Source organism: Bison bison, unplaced genomic scaffold (genome assembly GCF_000754665.1).
Source record: "Bison bison bison isolate TAMUID 2011002044 unplaced genomic scaffold, Bison_UMD1.0 scf7180017864466, whole genome shotgun sequence".
NCBI lineage: Eukaryota > Metazoa > Chordata > Mammalia > Artiodactyla > Bovidae > Bison > Bison bison.
The window spans coordinates 3,443,166-3,466,010 of record NW_011495027.1 but is presented as its reverse complement, the minus strand read 5'-3'; the positions used below and the strand labels follow the sequence as shown (position 1 = coordinate 3,466,010).

General features: G+C 37.1%; 1 protein-coding gene across 1 annotated transcript in view; it reads left to right on the top strand.

The window, feature by feature from the left end:
* COL24A1 (collagen, type XXIV, alpha 1) overlaps positions 1-22,845 on the top strand; it is a 396,106-nt gene that overhangs the window by 330,406 nt on the left and 42,855 nt on the right. The window contains exon 49 of the mRNA XM_010860327.1: positions 21,811-21,918. Within this exon, the coding sequence (XP_010858629.1) occupies positions 21,811-21,918 (108 nt within the window). The remainder of the gene's footprint in view (positions 1-21,810; positions 21,919-22,845) is intronic.

Sequence of the window (22,845 nt, the reverse complement as noted above, 5' to 3'; positions counted from 1 at the left end):
AAGGATTCGAAGGATATTTCTTCAAATAAGATACACAAATGACCTGTAATCACAAGGAAAGGTGCTCAGCATCACTAATCATTAGGGAAAACGAAAATCAAAACCACTATTAGACACCACTTTGGGCTTCCCTGGTGGCTCAGCAGTAAAGAAACCACCTGCTAGTACAGGAAATGTGAGTTTGACCTCTGGGTTGAGAAGATCCCCTGGAGGAGGAAATGGCAACCCACTCCAGGATTCCTGCTTGGGAAATCCCATGGACAGAGGAGCTTGGCAGGCTATATTCCATGGAATCTCAAAGACTCAGACATGACTTAGCAACTAAACAACAAGAACAACGACAAATTACTACCACTAAGATAGCTATTCCCTACCACCCCCCCAAAAAAAGAAAGAAACTAGTACAGCCACTATGGAGAACAGTGTGGAGATTCCTTAAGAAACTGGAAATAGAACTGCCTTATGATCCAGCAATCCCACTGCTGGGCATACACACTGAGGAAACCAGAAGGGAAAGAGACACGTGTACCCCAATGTTCATCGCAGCACTGTTTATAATAGGCAGGACATGGAAGCAACCTAGATGTCCATCAGCAGATGAATGGATAAGAAAGCTGTGGTACATATACACAATGGAGTATTACTCAGCCATTAAAAAGAATACATTTGAATCAGTTCTAATGAGGTGGATGAAACTGGAGCCTATTATACAGAGTGAAGTAAGCCATAAAGAAAAACACCAGTACAGTATACTAACGCATATATATGGAATTTAGAAAGATGGTAACAATAACCCTGTGTACAAGGCAGCAAAAGAGACACTGATGTATAGAACAGTCTTATGGACTCTGTGGGAGAGGGAAAGGGTGGGGATTTGGGAGAATGGCATTGAAACATGTATAATATCATGTATGAAACAAGTCGCCAGTCCAGGTTCGATGCATGATACTGGATGCTTGGGGCTGGTGCACTGGGACGACCCAGAGGGATGGTATGGGGAGGGAGGAGGGAGGAGGGTTCAGGATGGGGAACACATGTATACCTGTGGCGGATTCATTTCAATATTTGGCAAAACGAATACAATATTGTAAAGTTTAAAAATTAAATAAAATTTTTAAAAAATAAAAAAAAAAGAAAATTGTTGGTAAGTTTGTAAAGAAATTGGAACCCTTGTGCACTGCTAATCGGAATGTAAAATGATGTAGCCACTGTGGAAAACAGTATGGCAGGTCCTGAAAAATTAAACATTGGATTACCATATGATCCAACAGTTCCTCTCCTGGGTGTATACCCCAAAGAACTGAAAGCAGAAACTTGAACAGAAATTTTCCCAATGTTCATAATAGCACTACTCACAGTCATCAATTGATGGAAACAACCCCATATGAGTGTCAACAGTGAAACAGATAAACGTGTTATATACATATTAATACAGTGCAATATTATTGTCTTAAAAAGGAAGGAAATTCTGACACATGCTACAACATGGATAAACCTTGAAGACATTATCCTAAGCCAGACACAAACGTAAAGATATTATACGATTCCATTTATATAAGGTACATAAAGTGGTCAAATTCATAGAAAGTAGAATAGAAGGACTGGGAGGAGAAGGAAATGGAGAAGTTACTGTTTAATGGGTACAGAGTTTCATTTTGGGAACAGAAAAGGTTCTGCAGATGGATAATGGTGATGGTTACACACCACTGTGAATGTACTGAATGCCTCTGAACTATATATCTAAAACTGGTTAAAATGGTAAATATATGCTATATATATTTTGCCACAATAAAGTGAGTAAATGGGTTGTAGCAGCATACCCAAAGGTGGTAAAGATTGACTCCAAAGTCTGGAGAGGTTCACCAAGCATTATGCCTCTTTTATTGTTTTGAGCAATGCAAAGTACTTGTCTCTTAGAGAGGGTATCCTGATATACCCCCAAACCTAGGAACTTCTTCCATCTACCAAGTGTCATGAACTTTTTAATTCTATCGTCTGACATATCTCTGGGCTTCCCTTGTGGCTCAGCTGGTAAAGAATCCGCCTGCAACACAGGAGACCTGGGTTTGATCCCTGGGTTGGAAAGATCCCCTGGAGAAGGTAAAGCCTGCCCACTCCAGTATTCTGGCCTAGAGAATTCCATGGACTGTATAGTCCATGGGGTTGCAAAGAGTCAGACATGCCCGAGCAACTTTCACTTTTCCAGCGTATCTTTAGGGCACTTATTCAGTCCAAGTTGCACAGTGTCCTCAGTTTAATGGACCTGCATGATATTTTGTGAGCTATCAAGACTGTTAAGATACCCACTGGTCTGTTTTATTAGAGGAAACTGAGCTGACATAACACTGAGATAAGGCATTGAAGGGATACAGCTCTCTCTGCCTTGTGAAAGCAAGCAAACTGCTTCTGATTATCTTTACAGATAGAAACATTGGTAAGAAATATTTCACTGGGCCAGTAACTCCTGTTGCTAATGGCTATCCTGTTTAGTAAAGACACCATTCAGAAACTGCAGCGGTGACTGACATCAACACACAATTAATTTTGTAAGTTTAAGTGTTGGAGTTATCTGGTGTTTGCATCAAACAGTCGAGTAAAACAGATGCGAAATGTGGTGGAATCACTGCTCCTGCATCTTTTGGCAATAGGATTTACAATTTTCCACAGGGACATGGTGGTTAATGTGCACAGTTTTCTGCACGGATGTGCTGTTACCTTAGGTATACTACTGTGGGGAAAGGGACAGGAAGAGATAGGAAGGGGTGGGAAGCAAGGGCTTCCATGTGTCTCTTCCCTTTCTACTACAGTAGCCTTTACTTTGTGAGTTAGGAATTTTCACTGTTCTCTGAGATTGGAGGAAAAAAAATACAAAAATGACAACTGGGTTCATAACCCTGCTGAAACTACTTGGAAAAGATATCAGGCCAAAACTGCATTTATCACTATTTATCACTTAGCCTTCATAAACTTTCCACTCTGACCAGAGTGCCATGACGATATTTTGAATTTCCAGGGTTTATTATCAGTTCAAATCCAATATCTAACAGCCCCAGAAAGGTTGAGACTTTCCCTTTTCCCAGTGTTCAGTCACCTGGTAAATGAACACAAGTCCCTCTGAAGATGACTTAGGGCAAGAGTCACTGTGTACACCTATGACCACATTGCAGGTTCTTCCTCAAAGAGAACCTGCCTCCCCTTCAGTCAAAAGGTTCTGGGCTAGGAACTGGCTGGAGACTGGGAACTTAGTGAGAGGTCCTGAATCCCAAGTATAGTGACTTAAATTAGGATTATGCAGACCTACCTATATGTCAGTATATTGGCATAATGTATGTTTAATTTCTTGGCTCTTTGATCAACTAACAATTACTACAGATCTCTGTGGTCAGAACATTTGGTTCTGCTCTATCCTGTGGCTTATTGTAATAACTGCTTCTACCTTTTCTCTGATAGTAAAGCCCTGTCACCTAGACTCTACCACTCAAGAGTCCAGTGAAGTGAAGTGAAGTGAAGTCACTCAGTCGTGTCTGACTCTTTGCAACCCCATGGACTGTAGCGTACCAGGCTCCTCTGTCCATGGGATTCTCCAGGCAAAAATACTGGAGTGTGTCGCCGTTTCCTTCTCCACAGGATCTTCCCAACCCAGGGATCGAACTGAGGTCTCCCACATTGCAGTCAGACGCTTTACCCTCTGAGCGACCAGGGAAGCCCCCTATTTAAATAAGGGAACCTAATACTAAGATTTCTTAACACCTTGGTAAAGAGTGTCCTTTGATCCCTTTCAGGGGCCATCATTAGAGGGTGATTGATCAGATCGCACATGATAAATCTACCTCCACATTTCTATCTTCCTGAGCCTTTGGACCCTTCCTATGCAGTATGCTAGGGAAGTTATAGCACTTCAACCTCATTGACCATAGGCCACAGTTGAGTCAAGGCTTCAAATTGCCAGTCCTTCAGGCTGTTAATGGTGCTTCCAGATGCTTGAGCAGGGTGGCTATCTCCACAGGCAAGGAAGACTAAGAGAGATTTAAGGTTCACAGTTCTTGGTCTTGCCCATGTCTGTTGGCCTTGCCCATGTCTGGTCAGATATCCCCATCCCTTGTCCTAGAGTTCTACTCTTTCTCTACCCAGTACCCTGATTTAGCTCTAAGTTCAGTTCAGTTCAGTCGCTCAGTCATGTCCGACTCTTTGCAACCCCATGGACTGCAGCATACCAGGCTTCCCTGTCCATCACCAACTTCCAGAGCTTACTCAAACTCATCCATTGAGTTGGTGATGCCATCCAACCATCTCATCCTTCCCCTCCTGCCCTCAATCTTTCCCAGCATCAGGGTCTTTTCAAATGAGTCAGTTCTTCGCATCAGGTGGCCAAAGTTTTGGAGTTTCAGCTTTATCAGTCCATCCAATGAATAATCAGGACTAATTTCCTTTAGTATGGACTAATTGGATCTCCCTACAGTCCAAGGGACTCTCAAGAATCTTATCCAATACCACAGTTTAAAAGCATCAATTCTTCCGCACTCAGCTTTCTTTGTAGTCCAACTCTCACATCCATACATGACTACTGGAAAACTATCACTTTAACTAGACGGACCTTTGTCAGTAAAGTAACGTTTCTGCTTTTTAATATGCTATCTAGGTTTGTCATAGCTTTTCTTCCAAGGAGCAAGTGTCTTTTAATTTCATGGCTGCACTCACCATCTGTAGTGATTTCGAAGCCCAAGAAAATAAAAAGTCTGTCACTGTTTCCATTGTTTCCCCATCTATCTGCCATGAAGTGATGGGACTGGATGCCATGATCTTCATTTTTTGAATCTTGAGTTTTAAGTCAGCTTTTTCACTCTCCTCTTTCACTTTCATCAACAGACTCTTTACTTCCTCCTCACTTTCTGCCATAAGGGTGATGTCATCTGCATATCTGAGGTTATTGATATTTCTCCTGGCAATCTTGATTCCAGCTTGTGCTTCATCCAGCCTGGCATTTTGCATGATGTACTCTGCATAAAAGTTAAATAAGCAAGATGACAATATACAGCCTTGTATACCTTGTATCCCAATATACTCCTTTCCCAATTTGGAACTTGTCTTTTGTTCCATGTCCAGTTTTAACTGTTGCTTCTTGACCTGAATACAGGTTTCTCAGGAGGCCAGTAAGGTGGTCTGGTATTCTCATCTCTTTCAGAATTTTCCAGTTTGTTGTGATACACACAGTTATAGCCTTTGGCATAGCCAATGAAGCAGATGTTTTTCTGGAACTCTCTTGCTTTTTCTATGATCCAACAGATATTGGCAATTTGATCTCTGATTCTTCTGCCTTTTCTAAATCCAGCTTGAACATCTTCAAGTTTCAGTTCACATATTGTTGAAGCCCAACTTGGAGAATTTTGAGCATTACCTTGCTAAAGTGTGAGATTAGTGCAACTGTGCGGTAGTTTGAGCATTCTTTGGCACTGCCTTTCTTTGGGATTGGAATGAAAACTGACCTTTTCCAGTCCTGTGGCCACTGCTGAGTTTTCCAAATTTGGTGGCATATCGAGTACAGCACTTTCACAGCATCATCATTTTAGGATTTGAAATAGCTCAGCTGGAATTCCATCACCTCCACGAGCTTTGTTTGTAGTGATGCTTCCTAAGGCCCTCTTGACTTCCCACTCCAGGATGTCTGGCTCTAGGAGAGTAAGTGATTATACCATCATGGTTATCTGGGTCATTAAGATCTTTTTTATATAGTTCTTCTATGTATTCTTGCCACCTCTTTTTAATTTTTTCTGCTTCTGTTAGGTCCATACTATTTCTGTCGTTTATTGTGCCCATCTTTGCATGAAATGTTCCCTTGGTATCTCTAATTTTCTTGAAGAGATCTCTAGTCTTTCCAATTCTTTTGTTTTCCTCTATTTCTTTGCATTGATCACTTAGGAAGGCTTTCTTATCTCTCCTTGCTACCCTGGAAACTCTGCATTCAGATGGATGTATCTTTCCTTTACTGATTTATGTTATATTCTATACAATTGGATTTTTTATTTCTAATAATTTACTATTGTGATCCTATTGGGGTTTTAGGTGGTAATATTTTCAAACATTGGCAACTTTAACTCTTAAACTCAATTTTTTTTCTTCTTTCAACACAGGCTGATAGGGACTCCCACTACTATTTGAAAATGTAGCAGCAATAGTAGACATCCTATCACTGCTACTGTCTGAGCCACCAGGGAAGTCCATAGACAGACACGGTAAAGTGTCTGTCTATGATGCGGGAGACCCAGGTTCAATCCCCGGGTTGGGAAGATCCCTTGGAGAAGGAAATGGCAATCCACTCCAGTACTATTGCTTGGAAAATCCCATGGACAGAGGAGCCTGGTAGGCTACAGTCCATGGGTCGTAAAGAGTTGGACGCGACTGAGCGACTTCATGTTCACGTTCACCACTGCTAATAATAGCAGAAATCCTATTACATCCTACTATTAGTCTTAGAGAGACTTCGTCTAAAATTCCTCTGTTAAGAATATTTTGCCATCTTTATTCTTTAGTTTCTTTGTCCTGTACTATCTTTTGGGGTGTTTGTTTCTCTTTTTCTTCTTTTCTAATTTTCATTGTATCAATTGAATTCTCTTCTGCTGGTTTAAAAGTTACCTATTCTCTTTCAGCTGGTGTTCTGTTAGCAGTTGCCCTGAATTTAAGAACCAAATGTGTATTTATTTAACTCTAGTTATTTGTTTAATATGTCACTAATTGTATCTTCCCTCTAACAAAACAAATACTTTTATTTGCTCTCATGCCCTTTTGTTTCCATATACCATCCTTTCCCTTCATCATTTTTTAATATAAGGTCGAATTTTGACTTAATCCTCAGGCATTTACTTCTCTTTATCCTTAGTTTCTTTTTTAACAGAGTAGTAAATGCAACTATTTAGTCACTATTACTTTTCAGCATTTCTTGGAGAATCTTCTGAATTTGTTTCTATTATTATTTGAATACTTCCTCCAAGAAGTATTTTTTGTGTAGGTGTTTGTGAGACAAACCTGAGGCCTCATATGCCAACAGATATGTTTATTATTCTCATACATTTACATGAGACATTCAGCACTGAATGTGGTTCTAGTCAGTAAAGAAAAAGGAAAAGCCACCAGATTGGACTGAAAGAAATAAAACTGTATTTATTCACAGATAACATGATCATCTATATAGAAAATCCTTCAGAATCTACAAAAAAAACAAGTATTAATTTAGCAAGGCTGCAGGGTGCAATATCAATATGCGAAAATGCAATGTATTTCTATGTACTGTATTCCTGAGCAATCGGAAATTGACATTTAAAAAGCAATATTTACTGTCGTCTTAAAATCGGATAATCTGACCCCCCTAAAATATGCAACTTGATACTGAAAACCATATGACATTGCTGACAGAAATTAAAGAAGACTCAAATAAATGATGTATGCACTATGTTCACGAATCAAAGGATTCAGTACTATTAAGATGTCAATTATCCAATACACCGGCCTTACCTTAAAACTTTAAAGGTACACCTGGCTTATGAACCAGCCATTCTGAACTGGCCTAGAGAAATAAAAGCGTATGTCCACACAAAAACTTGCATATGAATATTTGTTGCAGTTTTCTTTGTAATAGCCCCAAATTGGAAACAATCCACGTGTCCATCAAAAGGTAAATGACTAAACAAATTGTGGTACATATGTATAATGAAATATACATAAAAAGAATAAAAAGAATGAGCAATTGATACATACTACAATATGAATATATCTCAAAATAATTATTCTGAGTGGGGAAAAAGGTACAGCAAAGAGGACATACTGTAGACTGCCACCTATATAAAATCTAGACACTGGAAACTAATCTGTAGAGACAGAAAGTAAGTCATTGTTGTCCTGGAGAGGAAAGTGTGTGTGAGGACGACTTAGAGAGGGAGAGGGGAACATTTTGGGAGTGGTAGATATGTTACCTTCATTTTAATGCACTTTTTCACAGATGTATTCTTTATGTCAATTTATCAGGTTCTAGATTTTGAAGTTTATGTCAACTATACCTCAGGAAAGTGGTTTTATATGAAGATATAGGGAGAGAGAGAGAGAGATGACATTGAACTACAGCCAGGAGTAAATTAGGAATCATAATGGTGAGTGGAGAAAGCAAAAAAGAAATATTCTAGGCAGAAACAATAGCATATACAATGCTAGGAAGAACAGTATGATTGAAGAAGGAGAGGAAGAAGGTCAGTTGTGGCTAAAGTTTAGTGAGCAAAGTGTAGAATGATACAGTTTGGTGCTGTTGAGGTAAGCAAGAGCAGCATCATGGTGGATAATGAAAGAATTATCAGGGATACTGAGCATTATCTAGACAGTAGGATCCCATTGAGTATTAAATATAGGAGGAATATTATTCTGGCTCCAGTGTGGAAAATGGATGGGAAGGGGCAGGAGTAGATGCAGAAGACTAAAAAAAAGACTATTTACTGCAATATTCCAGGCTATATATATGCATGGTTTGTAGTAGACTGATGAAGTGGAAATGGAAAGAAATGGATGGATTTAGGCAGTATTTAAGAAATAGCTTTAATGTGACTTCAATGCTTCAATATGGAAGGTGCAGGAGGAAGGGAGATGTCAAGGATAACTTATAATTTCCAACTTGTTCAAGTTTCTAATTCAATGCATTGTAGTGCCCATCACTAAAAAAGCAAATGCTGAAGGAGGCCCAAATTTTGTGGGAGAGGTTCTGACATTCGAGCAGAGGTGGTAAGTGAGCAATTAGATATTTGGGGCTAGAGCTCAGAGAGGAAGTCAAATATAAATTTAAAGTATCAACCTAGTAAAATGTACTAATCAGAGTCCTGTTTTGAAGTAGATGGAATACTCAGCTGGAATTTTGAAGAGACTAATTATAGAAGGGTGGTCAGGGTTAAGTCAGTCACTAAATGATGTTGGGTAAACTCAGAGCCTATCAACAGTAGGAAGCAATTAACCACCCTGAGAGCTGAAAGGTTAAAGGAAAGAAAGAATGTCAGGTTGAGAGTCAAGTTGAGACCCAGAGCTATTAGAAAAGGAGACTCTTACAGGAGCTATGGTTGAAAGTAACCCAGTCACTTACAGAATGCCCAAGTTGGGAGGAGATGGAAGAAAAACATATATTACCTCTCTCTTCTGGTAACTTTTGGTGTCCTACTGGTTCATCCCATTGGCCAACCACAACTGGAAGTCAGAGCACAAGAGAATCAGAGGAAGCAGTCCATAAAGGTGAGACTCCTAGGAAAATTAACAACATGGAGGATAGGCAGTGGGTGGATATGGGGAGCAAATGAAGAAAAAGCACATATATTAGGTTAACAGTAGAAAGAAGGTCTAGAACCAAGTGATGATGAATTCTATCATTTGTAAGTCATGTAAAGAAAAAGAGGGGACTACAAAGAAGTCTGAGATAGAGTGGTCATAATAGAAAAAGAATGCCTTATCTTGCAAGCTTAAAAATATTTCAAGGGAGAGATTCATCAGCTGCATCTAATAATCATGAGAGACTGTGTTGGACATGTTTTATTCTGTTTTTGGTCTGGTTTTTTGGCTACTCAGTGTCTCAATCCCATTTTAATGTTCAGAAATTTTTGTGTTTTCTCTCTTTTTGAGTCTTAACGGGAAGCCACCTTTTACTACAGAAGTCAAAAATTTCAGACCTTCACCTTGTAGTCCCTCTTTGAAACAGGGATGCTGGCCCATGACCCAGGCCTAAGCAATCAAGTATATTCACCTACACTTTCAATTGAGAAGCTAATAATACACAGAACCAGGGATAACAAGACTCTCTTCTGGTGGCAGCAGCAATAACTTTCAATGGCACTCAGCCTCCAGGGATGACTGGCATCAACATTCAAGAGCTAGGGTGGTGCTCACTATAGTGCCCAAATTCTGGCTGCCTAGTCTTTTAATTTTATCCATTTTCCAAACCTGGTTTTCTAGATTTATCTGTGATTATATGAGCTACTCGATGTGTTTACAGTAAACTTTTTGCTTAATTGTTTTCTGATGTTTGCAAATAAGGACTTCCCCCTGACTAATATAGAAATCTAATAAGATATCATTATAATTGTTGCCTATTAGTACATGGAAATCATTGGTAACTTGAGCAAGTAAATAGTTATTTGATTAGTGGAGGCAGAAACAGGACTCGAGTGCTTGAGAGTGAGAGTAAACGCCTGAGTAGTGAGGAAATCAAAATATACAGACAGTTAAATGAAGAAATTCAGCTCTAAAGGAGAAGGTAGGAAAATAACTAGAGAAGAAACTGAGTCTAAGGTTGAAAGTTATTCTTAGAGAACCTTAACCATATTTAAATGCTAGATGAACTTAGTATAGATGGAGATGCTGAATACTTGAAATCAAGAGATTAGTCAGACAACAAAACGTGCATATTCTAGCTCCACTTAGAAGGTTATCCTACTTCTAATTGAGGGTCATTTAAAAAATAGATTGAGCCACATATCCCTTTATATTTGAGTATAAAAAACTCATTGAATTTTGTGATGAAAAGATGAAATGAATTACAATAATATTGAATGTTGTACAATATACCTCCCAGGGCCATGAAATTGAGCGGCATCTGGTATTTCTATTAGTAAGCAATTAGGTATCAGATCATAACTCATTGTCTCCTACTTTTTAATGTTTTCAAAAAATATTAGGAAAAAAATTACATGCATACTTAGAATATCAGGAGGTTAAAAGTATTGAAGCATTTTGTAACCTTTGAAATAAAAGCAAAATAACTTTCCCTTAAGGAGTCCCCTTTTAACCCCAAGGTTTACACATGCTATTGGTATTTATGGATATAGAAATATTTTTTACAAATGTCTCTGCTCCCCATAGAATATTCGTAATGAAACTAGAATTATAATGCTTAATAAGGGACTAGTCTGTTCTGTGAAACTAAGTACAGTGGCTAAACTAGTCATTAGGAAATGTGATTTCTAAGGGAATTATTTCTAAAAGCTACTATGGCGATAGAAAAACTACTTAAGAGAAAGCAGTATAATTTCTAAATACTAGCAAGTTACCTGGAATATTTTCAACAAAGAATAAGGACATCATTCTGTTGGTCTTTTGTGTGTGTGTGTGTTTCTCCTTTTTCTATTTTCTTTTTTTCAAATCATGGCACCATGGTGTTTTTTGGCTCGCCGTTAAAGACTGCTGGATTTTTCCACTGAGAAAAATATTTATCCTGGGATTTCTAGGATTATGCAAGTGCCTGATTTTCCTAAACAATGTTCTTTCTCTTTTTGATGTGGCCAAAGGAGTTAAAGAATTTTTGGCATACTCACACTGCACTTTCAATGTTTCTTCAAGGTCATGTGACTGCAACTGAAGGATGGTACTGGGGAAGCTCACAGTTGACTGTGTGAATTTTCTTCTGTATAAATGAGTGTTTTGAGACTAGTCAACTTAGCACATCTGCAGTAAATGAGTCTACCATGCTGTTTTCATTGAGCTGGACTTCTGTATTAGCATAATACCTGAGTCATTTATGAAAAAGGAAAACAACCTTTTCCCTGAAAAGACCATAAATCTATTTGTCATCAAAATGAAGGCTTACCGGTCTTTATTTTTCATTGCTGCAACTAATAACACTGGCTATTGAAAAAGAGGGGAAGAAACAAACTAACAACTTGGGACAAATCCAAGCCTTTCAGTCTTGACTTTGAACTTCCTCAGGTAAACACAGGCTTAAGTGTTGTCGAAAATGAGATGATTGTCTTTGAAGAACGTTGAAAGTCTTGCATTTTTCCACCTGTGGACTGGGTCCACCTAGTCTAAGTCTAAGAAGGAAAAACACACTTCATCAGCCACTCATAATCCAAACATAGAGTAGCAGGACCACCATGGAAGCCTCTGTTAGGAACACCAGCAGTCCTGGCACCCCTCTGGGTGGTGTATTCCCTAGTTTATGAGCTGGTCACCCCAAAGAAACTTCTGTTTCTAAGAAGATATATTTCTTTTTTCTTAGTATTTTGGAGGAAGAAACATACCAGCAGGGGCCAGATCTGCATTCATCAAATCCTGTCACCTCTTGATTATTAAGGGGTTGAGTATCCAGTTAGGCTTTAGCCTGATTGCTACTTTATCCCTCTTCTCCACCCTTCTGCTTGTTTTGGCCCATTTACTGCTCATTAGGAACTCTTCCAAAACAGATAGAACTCAGCCTATTGGGCTGCTTATTAGCAACAAAATGAAAGATTTGCTAGAGAATGTAACTTTCTTAGTTGACTCTTCAATGACTCCAAATCCAGTAAAGTCTGTACTCTTTGTGGAATATTGTTTCTTTATGATCTGGCCTCAGTCTTGTATTCTACCTTTCTTTTTTAGTCTAACAATTATTAAATGCTATATGCAAGGTGCTGAGTATATATGAAGTTTATTCTCACCAAAACTCCATGAAGTAAGTATAGCTATTATCTTCAGTTTACAAAAAAGGAAGCTGAGACTCAGACTAAGTAAATTGCTCAAGATCACACACACAATAAATAATAGAGCCAGGATTCAAAATCACACAGTCTAGATTCAGAGCCTGTATTCTTAACCATTGTGCTATGCTTTTTCAGTCATGCTTAATTTGTTAGACATTCCTCCAAATTCTGTATATTTCCCCCACTTTCATGCCTTTGTACATGTAATATATTCCCTCTGCTTTGAAGACTCTTCCATCTTTAACCTTAGGAAGAAAAACTTCTTAATCTTTCAGAATTGAACTTAATTGAACAGTTATTTCTTTCAGGCACCCTTCCTTGGACTATTCAGTCAAAGCTAAGCATGCCTGCTCTGAACTTCTGTACACTCTGTACACTGATTCCATCAGAGCATGGATCATTTGCGCACTAATTAATGATCTTAATGTCTTTCTCCCTCAGGCATTTGTAAACTGCTATAGAACTGGTGTTCTGTTTTGTTTTTGTATCGCTAGTATTTAGCATAGTGTCAGGTCCATTTAGAAGAAACTCAATAAATATTTGAAGAACAAATGTTCTTTGCATAATAATTATGACTTTAGAGACGGAATTTAAAATTAAGATGTGCTTGCTACTTAAGAATCATCTATAAAATGGATATAGTAATATCTAATTCATATGGTCTTTATGAGGATCAAATGAGATGTTGTATGTGACGTGCTTGGTAGGCTGCATGCACTTATTGCGTTATTGTTTTTCCATAATAATTTTTGTGGCTAGGCTGACATTCAGTAACCAAATATTTGTTTAGTACTTAAGAGTGTTATTGAACCAAACTTGGGTCCACTCGCCTACACAGTAAAGCCAATTCACTGACACCAAGCTGCGGTGAGGGAAAGTGCAGTGTTTACTGTAAGTCACCATACAAGGAGTCCTAGACAGCTAGTGCTCAAAATGCCCCAAACTCTCAGATGAGTTTCAGCAAAGCATTTTGAAAGGCACAGTTAAGGAGGGCTATCACAGGATGTGTGTTTGACTCATAAACAATTCTCTGGTTCATTGTGAGGTTACAGGGTGGTCAGAAGGGTTAACATGGTCAATCCTTAGCTGCCAGTGGGACTGGGGGCCACATACCCATAGCTATCAGGTAGTTAATTTCTTCCATTTGGTGAGGGTTTTAGTGGTTCAGACAGTAAAGAATCTGCCTGCAATTTGGGAGACCTGGGTTCAATCCATGGTCAAGAAGATCCTCTGAAGAATGGAATGGCAACCCACTCCAGTATTCTTGCCTGGAGAATTCCATGGACAGAGGAGCCTGGTGGGATACAGACCTTGGGATTGCAAAGAGTCGGACATGAGTGAGTGACTTTCACTTCTTGAACTGTGTGTGAAACAACTCAAGAAATGTTCATTAGATATTATAGTGTAGATACTTCAGAGGGGAGCTAAAGCAGAGGATATGGGGGGATAGGACTGTCCTAGGGAAGACCCCATAGGGTCCTGCTCAGTTACAGTATGAGCCTGGAGTTAGGAAAGATCGCAGTGAACAAGATGGGCAAAGAACTGCCCTCTTGGAACATATGTGGAACAGCAAGAAACTGCTGACATTTAACCATTTTTTACCTTAAAAAAAAAATCACAATTTAATATGAAACAACTTAATGATTGAGTAGTAGTCTGTAAACAAATCAAGTAATTCTAAATGGTTGGAAGAGTTATGCAAAAAAGAAAGCATAATGGTAAATAGATTTTAAGAAAGATTGTAGACTATAGAGGACTCACTGAGAAGGCTTACACTTGAGCTAAGGACTGAAGGGAAGAGTAAACCAAATATTTAAAGAATGAGGGAAGAACTTGCCATATGAAAGACCCAAATGAAAAGACCTCCAGTCAGGATAAAGTTTGGCATGTTACCAGGATTACCTGAGGATCAAGTAAGGTAGTATGGATATAGACTTATTATTTTTTAAATAAACGATGGATTTTCATTTCTTCATAGTGGTATGACTGCCTAGTCATGCTAAAAGTGAAAGACATAGGTGAAATATCCTCCTTCATGCCCCCTCCATTAGTCTCGAGATTATAGGCTGAGGCCTGGGTAAAGGAGATTTCATAGCATACAGTAATGTTGTCCAATATTATAGTGGCATTTGAAACACTGTTTTGCAAGAACGATAAACCATCAATTGTTCTATGAATGAGTAATTCATTTCTGTGAGGTAATACAATGTTGAAATGCCTGTATCTATTAAAACTGAACAAGAGTCAGTTGTATATGCTCTTGAGAACAGACCTAGTCAGGCAGACTTGTCTCCACTACCTTAAGACATGCCTCAGTTCAGTCCCACTCTGAGTTCCATAGATTTTAACAGGTTTAGCAATTCAAAACTAAAGTTACCTCCTAATGTTAGTATATAGCTCGTTCATAAATCTTATTTATAACATTTGGCCACATTATTTATGATTGCCCCTGCAAGAAAATGTTATAAATGCTGCAATATTTATGTGTAATATAGCCCTGCACATAATCACCTAATAATTGCTATCCCACGTATTTTTAAACAGCCAGTTTTTTCCGAAGGGATATATTTAGTAAGCCAAATAAAATGAGAAATTCCTACTTAAACAGAAGTGTTTTCAGTTGCTTGGATTAAAGGAAACAAAGTATCATTTTTGTAACCCATTGGTTTGCTGACTTTAAAAATATGGTATGTTATGTTGTATGCATGTGTGTGTGTGTGTATACACATATATATGTATATACTATTGTGTGTATATATATATATATACACATTATATATATGTGTGTGTGTATATATATAGTGTATATTATATGTATATATATATATACACACACACACACACACAATATATATATATATGTATATACTATTGTGCTCAGTCACTCAGTTGTGTCCAACTTTGCAGCCCCATGGACTGTAGCCTGCCAGGCTCCTCTCAGTCCATAGGATTCTTCAGGCAAAAATATTGGAGTGGGTTGCCATGCCCTCCTCCAGGGGATCTTCCTAACCCAGGGATTGAATCAGCATCTCCTGTGGCTCCTGCATTACAGGTGGATTCTTTACCACTGAGCCACTTTGGAAAACCCATTTATGTTGCCTAATATTATACCAAAAAAAAAAAAAAAATTAGGTCATCATATTTATTTTTTTGTACTATAGAAATTACATTAGTTTTAATTACTGTTTTCTCATACAACAAGTAACTATATAAACATATGATTGAGCACAAAGGAGTGTTCTTGGCAATAGGGAAAAGATAAAACTCTTCTCCTAGTAATTTTACTTTAGATAAAAACATCAAAACCAATTTGAAGTTCTGTGTAGTTTAAAATTTATCAATCTACTGTTGAAAAATCAATGAAATTAACATCAAAAATTTCTCATCTTACTCAAACTTTTAAACATAGTATTCATTTGCTAATCCTCTTTAAAATGTGGGGTTTTATATGAAAGTCATTCAGTCGTGTCTGACTCTTTGCAACCCCATGGACTATACAGTTCATGGAATTCTCTAGGCCAGAATGCTGGAGTGGGTAGCCTTTCCCTTCTCCAGGGCATCTTCCCAACCCTAGGATCAAACCCACGTCTCCCACACTCTGCAGGCAGCTGAGCCACAAGGGAAGCCCAAAGTTTACTTAACACATTCTTTTTCTTAATATGTTTGTTTCCATTCTAATGAGAATAAGACAGCTAAACCAAAGGGCATTCAAACAGCAGTGGTATATTTCACTATTAAATCCAAAGTAGTCATCATTGTTCCAAAATATTTCTCTGTGCCTATCCTCTGATATGTACAATAGCCCCATTTTTGTTACCAGATCTTTACATTTAGTTCCAGGATGACGGCATATTTATACTTAAGCTACTCCTTCCTTTCCCTGCAGAGAAGTCAAAGTGAAAAGCAACTTCATTTTCTTTTCATAACTGACATCAGATTAGATAAAACAACACAACCATATTGCCATTACCAATACGTAGACGACTCTCCACAGAAGTAACTCTTGTGGAGGTGGTTGATATAGTCATTATTGATCCAAGTACCTGCTTCCTTGGAGATGCAAGTCTTAAGGGGCCATCAGCTTCAGTCCTGTCAAAACTGACACTTTTCTACAGAGTCAAAACCCTTCTCAGCAGGGAGGCTAGCTTCTATCTGAGGGTAATGGAGGTTTCTGGCCATGAGACATCATGTACTTTTACCATTTTATTAACATTTCTAAGACTTGGGTAAACTGTTGATTGGTCTCAGCATCTCTGAACAAACTAATGGTAATTTTGATTTTATTTGCTTTTTAAAATTTGCTCAGAGTGACTTATCCTTTGCTAATTGGTTTTAGACAAATCATTTAGAAGACACTGGAAAGAATTCCTAGGGATTAGCGTCTGTTTCTCTTGAACACAAAATCACTCATCCATCTGTGTATTCATAATAAGAAATGTTTGTTCTCTACTTGTATGAAACATTGCTTGGAACTCTGTACAGAACACTCTGCTACTTTCCTCAGATTTTTCTGTAAGAAACCAATGTGAACAGTAAATGATTTGGAACACATTTTTTGTGCTGTGTGAAATATCTGATAGTACTGCAAGTAAAATTAAGTTCCTAGCGTACAGTTAACCCTGCGGACTAGGCATATGGCCTTTATTATTCTCGCTAAAAATACTTATTGACGTCAGGAGTGTTTGGCAAGTCTCTGACTGTCCATTGTTCATGTGTCATCCAAAAGATACATTTTTTTTTCTGTTTGAGCATAAAGATTTTTTTTTTCAATACCTAAATTACAAATAAAGTGAGGTGAAGTGGTACTATTTTAGAACTGTAGAATGTTGTGGTGTCCTAAAATCATCTAGAGTGGTCTCTCACATGTTCTGTGTTCTCTCCATCTGGAATCCATTACTTCTCTAATACATCCAGACATAGGATACACACAGTCTTGAAAGACAACCCACCATTTAGAAAAAAAAAAAAAAAAAATTATACTGATCCATAGTTTACAACTTTTCAGCTAGTTTAATTCTGAAGCTACTTTGTTGGTCTGCTGTAGTTGTTTTCTTCATTTGTCTTTTGTTTATGACTTTGTAAAATCAGCTTTCTCTTCAGGCCATTGGTTTCTTCCGGTTTTTTAACCTCTTTTTATTGGGAGAAGCATTGTTTACCCAAACTTTGTTTTTAAAACTGGATTTTCCTGTAGTCATATTCTCATCAGAATCTTGGCCATTGGTATAAGACTTAGGTCTTTCCTAAACATTTCTGAAATTCTGTATCCTAGAATTTCAAATGACTATGAATAGATTTGGGTTCATTTGTAATGATGAGCTCTTAAATGACATTATCTCCTATCTCCACGGTTCTCATCATTCGTATGGAAAGTACACTACCAGATAATCTACCCCAGAGGTATGGACCCCAAAGGCTCACAGACCAAATTAAATCAATGTAAAATACATTGTAAGAAGAAAAGGGAGGGATTTCCATGGAGGTAACGGTGGTTAAGATTCTGTGCTTCCAATTCCCAATGCAGGAGACATGGGTTAGATCCCTGATCCAGAACCAAGATTGCACATGCCTCAGCCAAAAGGCCAAAAAAACAAACAAAACAAAACAAAAAAAAACAAAGGGAAAGAGCTTAGGTTCATTGACTAGCTTAGGATAAGGTGCAAGCAAACTTGAAGAACCCCACCACATGAATCCTAAATCCACAATGTGGATCTCTCTCCCTCCCTACTTCCCACCCTCATTCCCCTTCTCTCTATCAAGATTTTACCCTCATAAAGGTTCCTCACAAATATTGAGCCACCAATATAGATAAGTGGTGAGAGAGAAAATGTTTGATGTAGATTGGGACAAAGAAAGATGTAAAGGTCAAGCTAAGGAATGAGAGTCTATATCCTTAAGCACCAAGCGTGGTACATGGCACCTAGTGATATAAAATACAATTTTATTCTTACTTTAGTGTTTTATGATCATGAGGAAAATCTACTTTGAAAAGGTAAATTTTTAAGTATATTGGAACTATTTTTTGCCATTAGTAAGAGGATAGAAAGATACATGATGATTTGGAGATTTTTTTTTTTTTTTTAAGGAAAAATGCTTTAGCATTAAACTCAAAATTGGCTTTACTTTTTAAATCCTATTCTGCCAGCCAGGCTCCCCACAGAAATGACTCTAGCCTATCTTGAGCCAGTCATCTCTCCTACCACTTTTATAACTTTTAGGGAAATATCTTTACCTTATATTCCAGTTAAAGCTACCTTCTCAGTAATTCCTTTTCTGATTAGTGCCAGAGGTAACTTCCCCTCTTCAGAACTCTCTCTAGTATTTACTTTATATCTCTTATCTCATGTTTTTTTTTTAATTTATGCCTTTATTAGAACTATTTATATTTTACAGTCTTTCTCACTTAATTTTAGGCTTCTTAAAAATAAAAACCACATCTTGTTTATGTTTTTCACAGGGCTTCCCCATGGTACTTTCCTTATACATAGATATATTCAGCAAATGTTGTTCAATGCATAGAACAACTATTGTGCAACCCAATTTAGTATCCCAGGAATCAACTCAGAAAGTAACAATAATCTCCTAAAATAGGGGTCAGAAAATTTTTTCTGTAAATATTAATAACTGTTTTTGAGTTTGCAAGGCAAAAAGCAAAATCAGGAGTATTGCTTAAGAACTTATGTAACAAGAAAGAAAATAAATTTTTATGGATTTTAAATATTGATTTAGTATAATTTTTGTGATACAAGTCTACTAATGAGAAAAACGGAATTCTTTTGCATGGGAGATAACCTTTAGCTTATTACAGTTTCTTGTCATTAATATTTCATTTGTTAACGCTGACATAATGATATTTTGCATGTCTTACATATTTCATCTTTGAACATTCTTTTCACATAGACATGTACTGCCAAATATTGCAGTTCATGAGCATATGATTTTAATCTAGCATATTCATTGCTTGGAAAGAATTTGTAAAATTCTGCTAGGTTCTTCTCTTGATAGTTGCCTTTTAAGCATGTCATTATGTTGTACATTAGTTATTTCCAGTTGAAGTTTCAGTTGAAACTCCTCAGATAGTTAAATTCATTTTGAAATAGAGAAATTTCTTGCATCTAGATCTGAAAAATCCTACTGAAAGTGTTTGCGCTCAGAATATCTACCCACCAAAACTTTTTGTGGAAATGGAGATCTCACTTATTTCAATTTTTCAGAGGAAGTGTATAAAGCTGTTTGAACTACTTGTGATTCAAATATTAGTTGTCATCAAAATGATTTTATCACACTATGTTTCACATGTAAGCATTATTTTGCCTTGCAGTTTGGGGTTGAATTCACAGATAAACATTAAATAAATCTGCAGCAAAATTTAATTTCTAAAACGACATTAGTAATAGAGGTTGAGGGCAGTTCTTATACAAAGAAAACCTTGAGTCTTAACCTCAAAAAGCCCAGTGAAGCTTTATTCCTGCAAAGCCATCAAACTGCTGCATGTTAGAGTCAGGAAATTCAGTTTCTATTTTGACAAAAAAATTCACAGAACCATTGAAAGTTAAATTTACAAGAGTCAATGGAGTTCACTCTTGATAGTACTGGCTCAATAACGTATTGTAGATTCAAGTATTTTCCTCAGAGTACCTGGTGAATAAAATACAATGAATAATCATAGCTCTAAATATCTTAACTTTTTCACAAGTTTTGTTAATTTGTCTAGTTCATCTTTTTCTGATCTGTTGCTATCAATTTTATCACATTTTAGCAGATTCCACATCAGTCTGTACTGATTTAGTTTTTTAACTTACTTGAAGTTACTCTTACCTATAATTACTCCACCAACTATTCATAGGGGTTAACTTTGGAGACACTTCAAACTCAGCATTGATTCCTCAAATAAATAGTAGTATTACTAACATCTATTGATTGATTAAGAGGCAAGTAAAACCACTCGGAAATATTTGCCTTGGTTTTTTAATTGACTATTGATAGTACTCCAATGTCCTTGACATTTCAAGCAACTGTTCTTGCCAAAAGGCTAACAAACAAGTTTATTTTTGCTGCATGATTTAATTGTCTATCAATAAGCGACTTTCATTGTTGGACTAACAAATGAACCACTTATAAACTTCGCTTTAGTTGCAACTCCATTTCAAATTTTTGTGAAGAATTTTTTATTGTGATGAGATACTCCATTTTAGTTTTCCTAATTTTTCTGTTACATTTCTGTGAAGTGGGAATATTGTGTCAAGTGCTTGGTATAATAGTGTTGATGTATATAGTATTTTTTTAAGCACAGCTGTCGTGTCATCACATAATAAACACAAAACTTTGACATCTAGCTTGACCACAAAATAATCCACATTCCACTGTACCTTAAAAATACAACATTCAAAGTCGACTTTTTTCTTCTTTTTTTGTTTTGATACAATGGATATGCAGTGATAATAAAATTTCACAGCAAGTAAATATATGTTCTGCTTGAAGCACTTGTCCATTTATAATTGCGTCACAGGAATTTTCAGCACAACAGTCAGAGGTGGGAAGCAATACGTGCCTTTGAGCCTCTGCTACAACTACTGAACTCTACCATTTAGCACAAAACAGTCACAGACAATATACAAATGAATGAGCTTTGTTTATAGATATGGAAACTATAATTTCATATAATTTCTGTGTCTTGAAATATTATTCTTTTGATTTTTTAAACATATGAAAATGTAATAACTATCCTTCACTCACAAGCTCTACAAAAATCCTTGTTTTAGGATTTGGCTTTGAGGAAATATTGTTTACTTACTTAACTTTATTTATAATTAAGCTATTTGAAGCAAATTTTCTGGAATAATGTGATTGAAAAAGAATATTATTTTTTAATGAAATGTTAATATAATGTTATATAAGTTTCAAGTGTACAATGTAGTGATTTGGTATTTGTATATATTGAGAAATAATGACCACAATAAGAAGAAAATCCTTCTTAAGGATACATTAATCAGTTATTAGATTTGTCATGCACACCAGAGTATAATACAAAAAGTTAGAATACAACAAACATGCTTCATATCTAGGCTCTTTAGTCAGGAGATACTGGTGGACTTTGTACTGCCTAGGTATTTTTATTTTAAAAACCCAAGACCATTACATTAACTATAATTAGAGATTTCAGGTAAGCCAAAACATCATGTAAGCATTTCGTTTATTTGCGAAAGAAGCCCAGGGTAACTCCCAAACCCGGGCAGTGTATCAATAGCAGCCTTTCAGCACACCAACCCTTCCCTTACTTATTGAGTCTCTGGATGGATATCCTAAGAACTACTCCAGTCCTCATTTCTTATCTGTTTTTTAGGGCATCAGAGGCAGCCCAGGAAGAACAGGACTGACTGGATCTCTAGGTCCTCAAGGAGCAAAGGGTTCGTCAGGCCCGCCAGGAAGCCCAGGAGTTCAAGGCCCAAAGGTACTTGCATGTTTGTTCAGATGGATGAGCAGTATTGACCACCTTTCCTGGCCCTGAGTTTATTGACTAGATGACAGGATGGTAAGATTGATAGCTTGTAATTAAATTTGGCCAATAATAAAAAACACATGAGGGAAAAAAGGAGAGTACACGGCCTTGACATAGCCACGTCCCATGATAGCCACACTGCATGTAATTTGCTGGAACAATTTATTAACCCAGCATTAGTGATGTGTTATAAAAATGTTCTTTTACTCATTTTGTCTCTCCTTCCTTTTCTGTCATCTACCTTCTCCTCCAAAACAGAAAAATTTTATTTACTTCCAGTTACATACTTTCTCAGGTATACTTCCTGTTCCACTAAGTCTGAACCTAACCAACTAATTAACAAATATGATAAGCACACAGATTATTTCTTAAAGTGATAGTAATTGTCTTGCATTAATCTTCATTGCAAGGAGTGTTGTCACATGTTAATAGGCTTTCTATATAAAACCTTTCTTAGAAATATCTCAATGTACTGTAGATTTGACCCAGACAACCAAAAGATTAGACCAATATCTAATGCAGTTTCATAAAAGACCAGGATTAAGACATTGGCACCCTCATCATTATTATCTCTTAATTTGATTTTCAAGACTTAGCTTCTAAAGAATTTTGAGATATTCTGAAAATGATGACTCAGCAACTTATTGTTTACAGTTTGAGCCTGTTAATGTTTTTACCATGAATATCCCTTTCCACTAAAAAAAGATAGCTGAGCAAATGCTAAAATTGGGAAAAGAAATAAGATCCCTGCCTCTTTTGTGTGAATCTGGGGGAGGGGAAAAAAAGGATCCAATTTGTCAAGTCCCAAAGCTATATCTTTATCTCAAGACAGTGAAGGATAATTTGCTAATCTGAAAGCTTTAGTCAGAGTTTACCAAG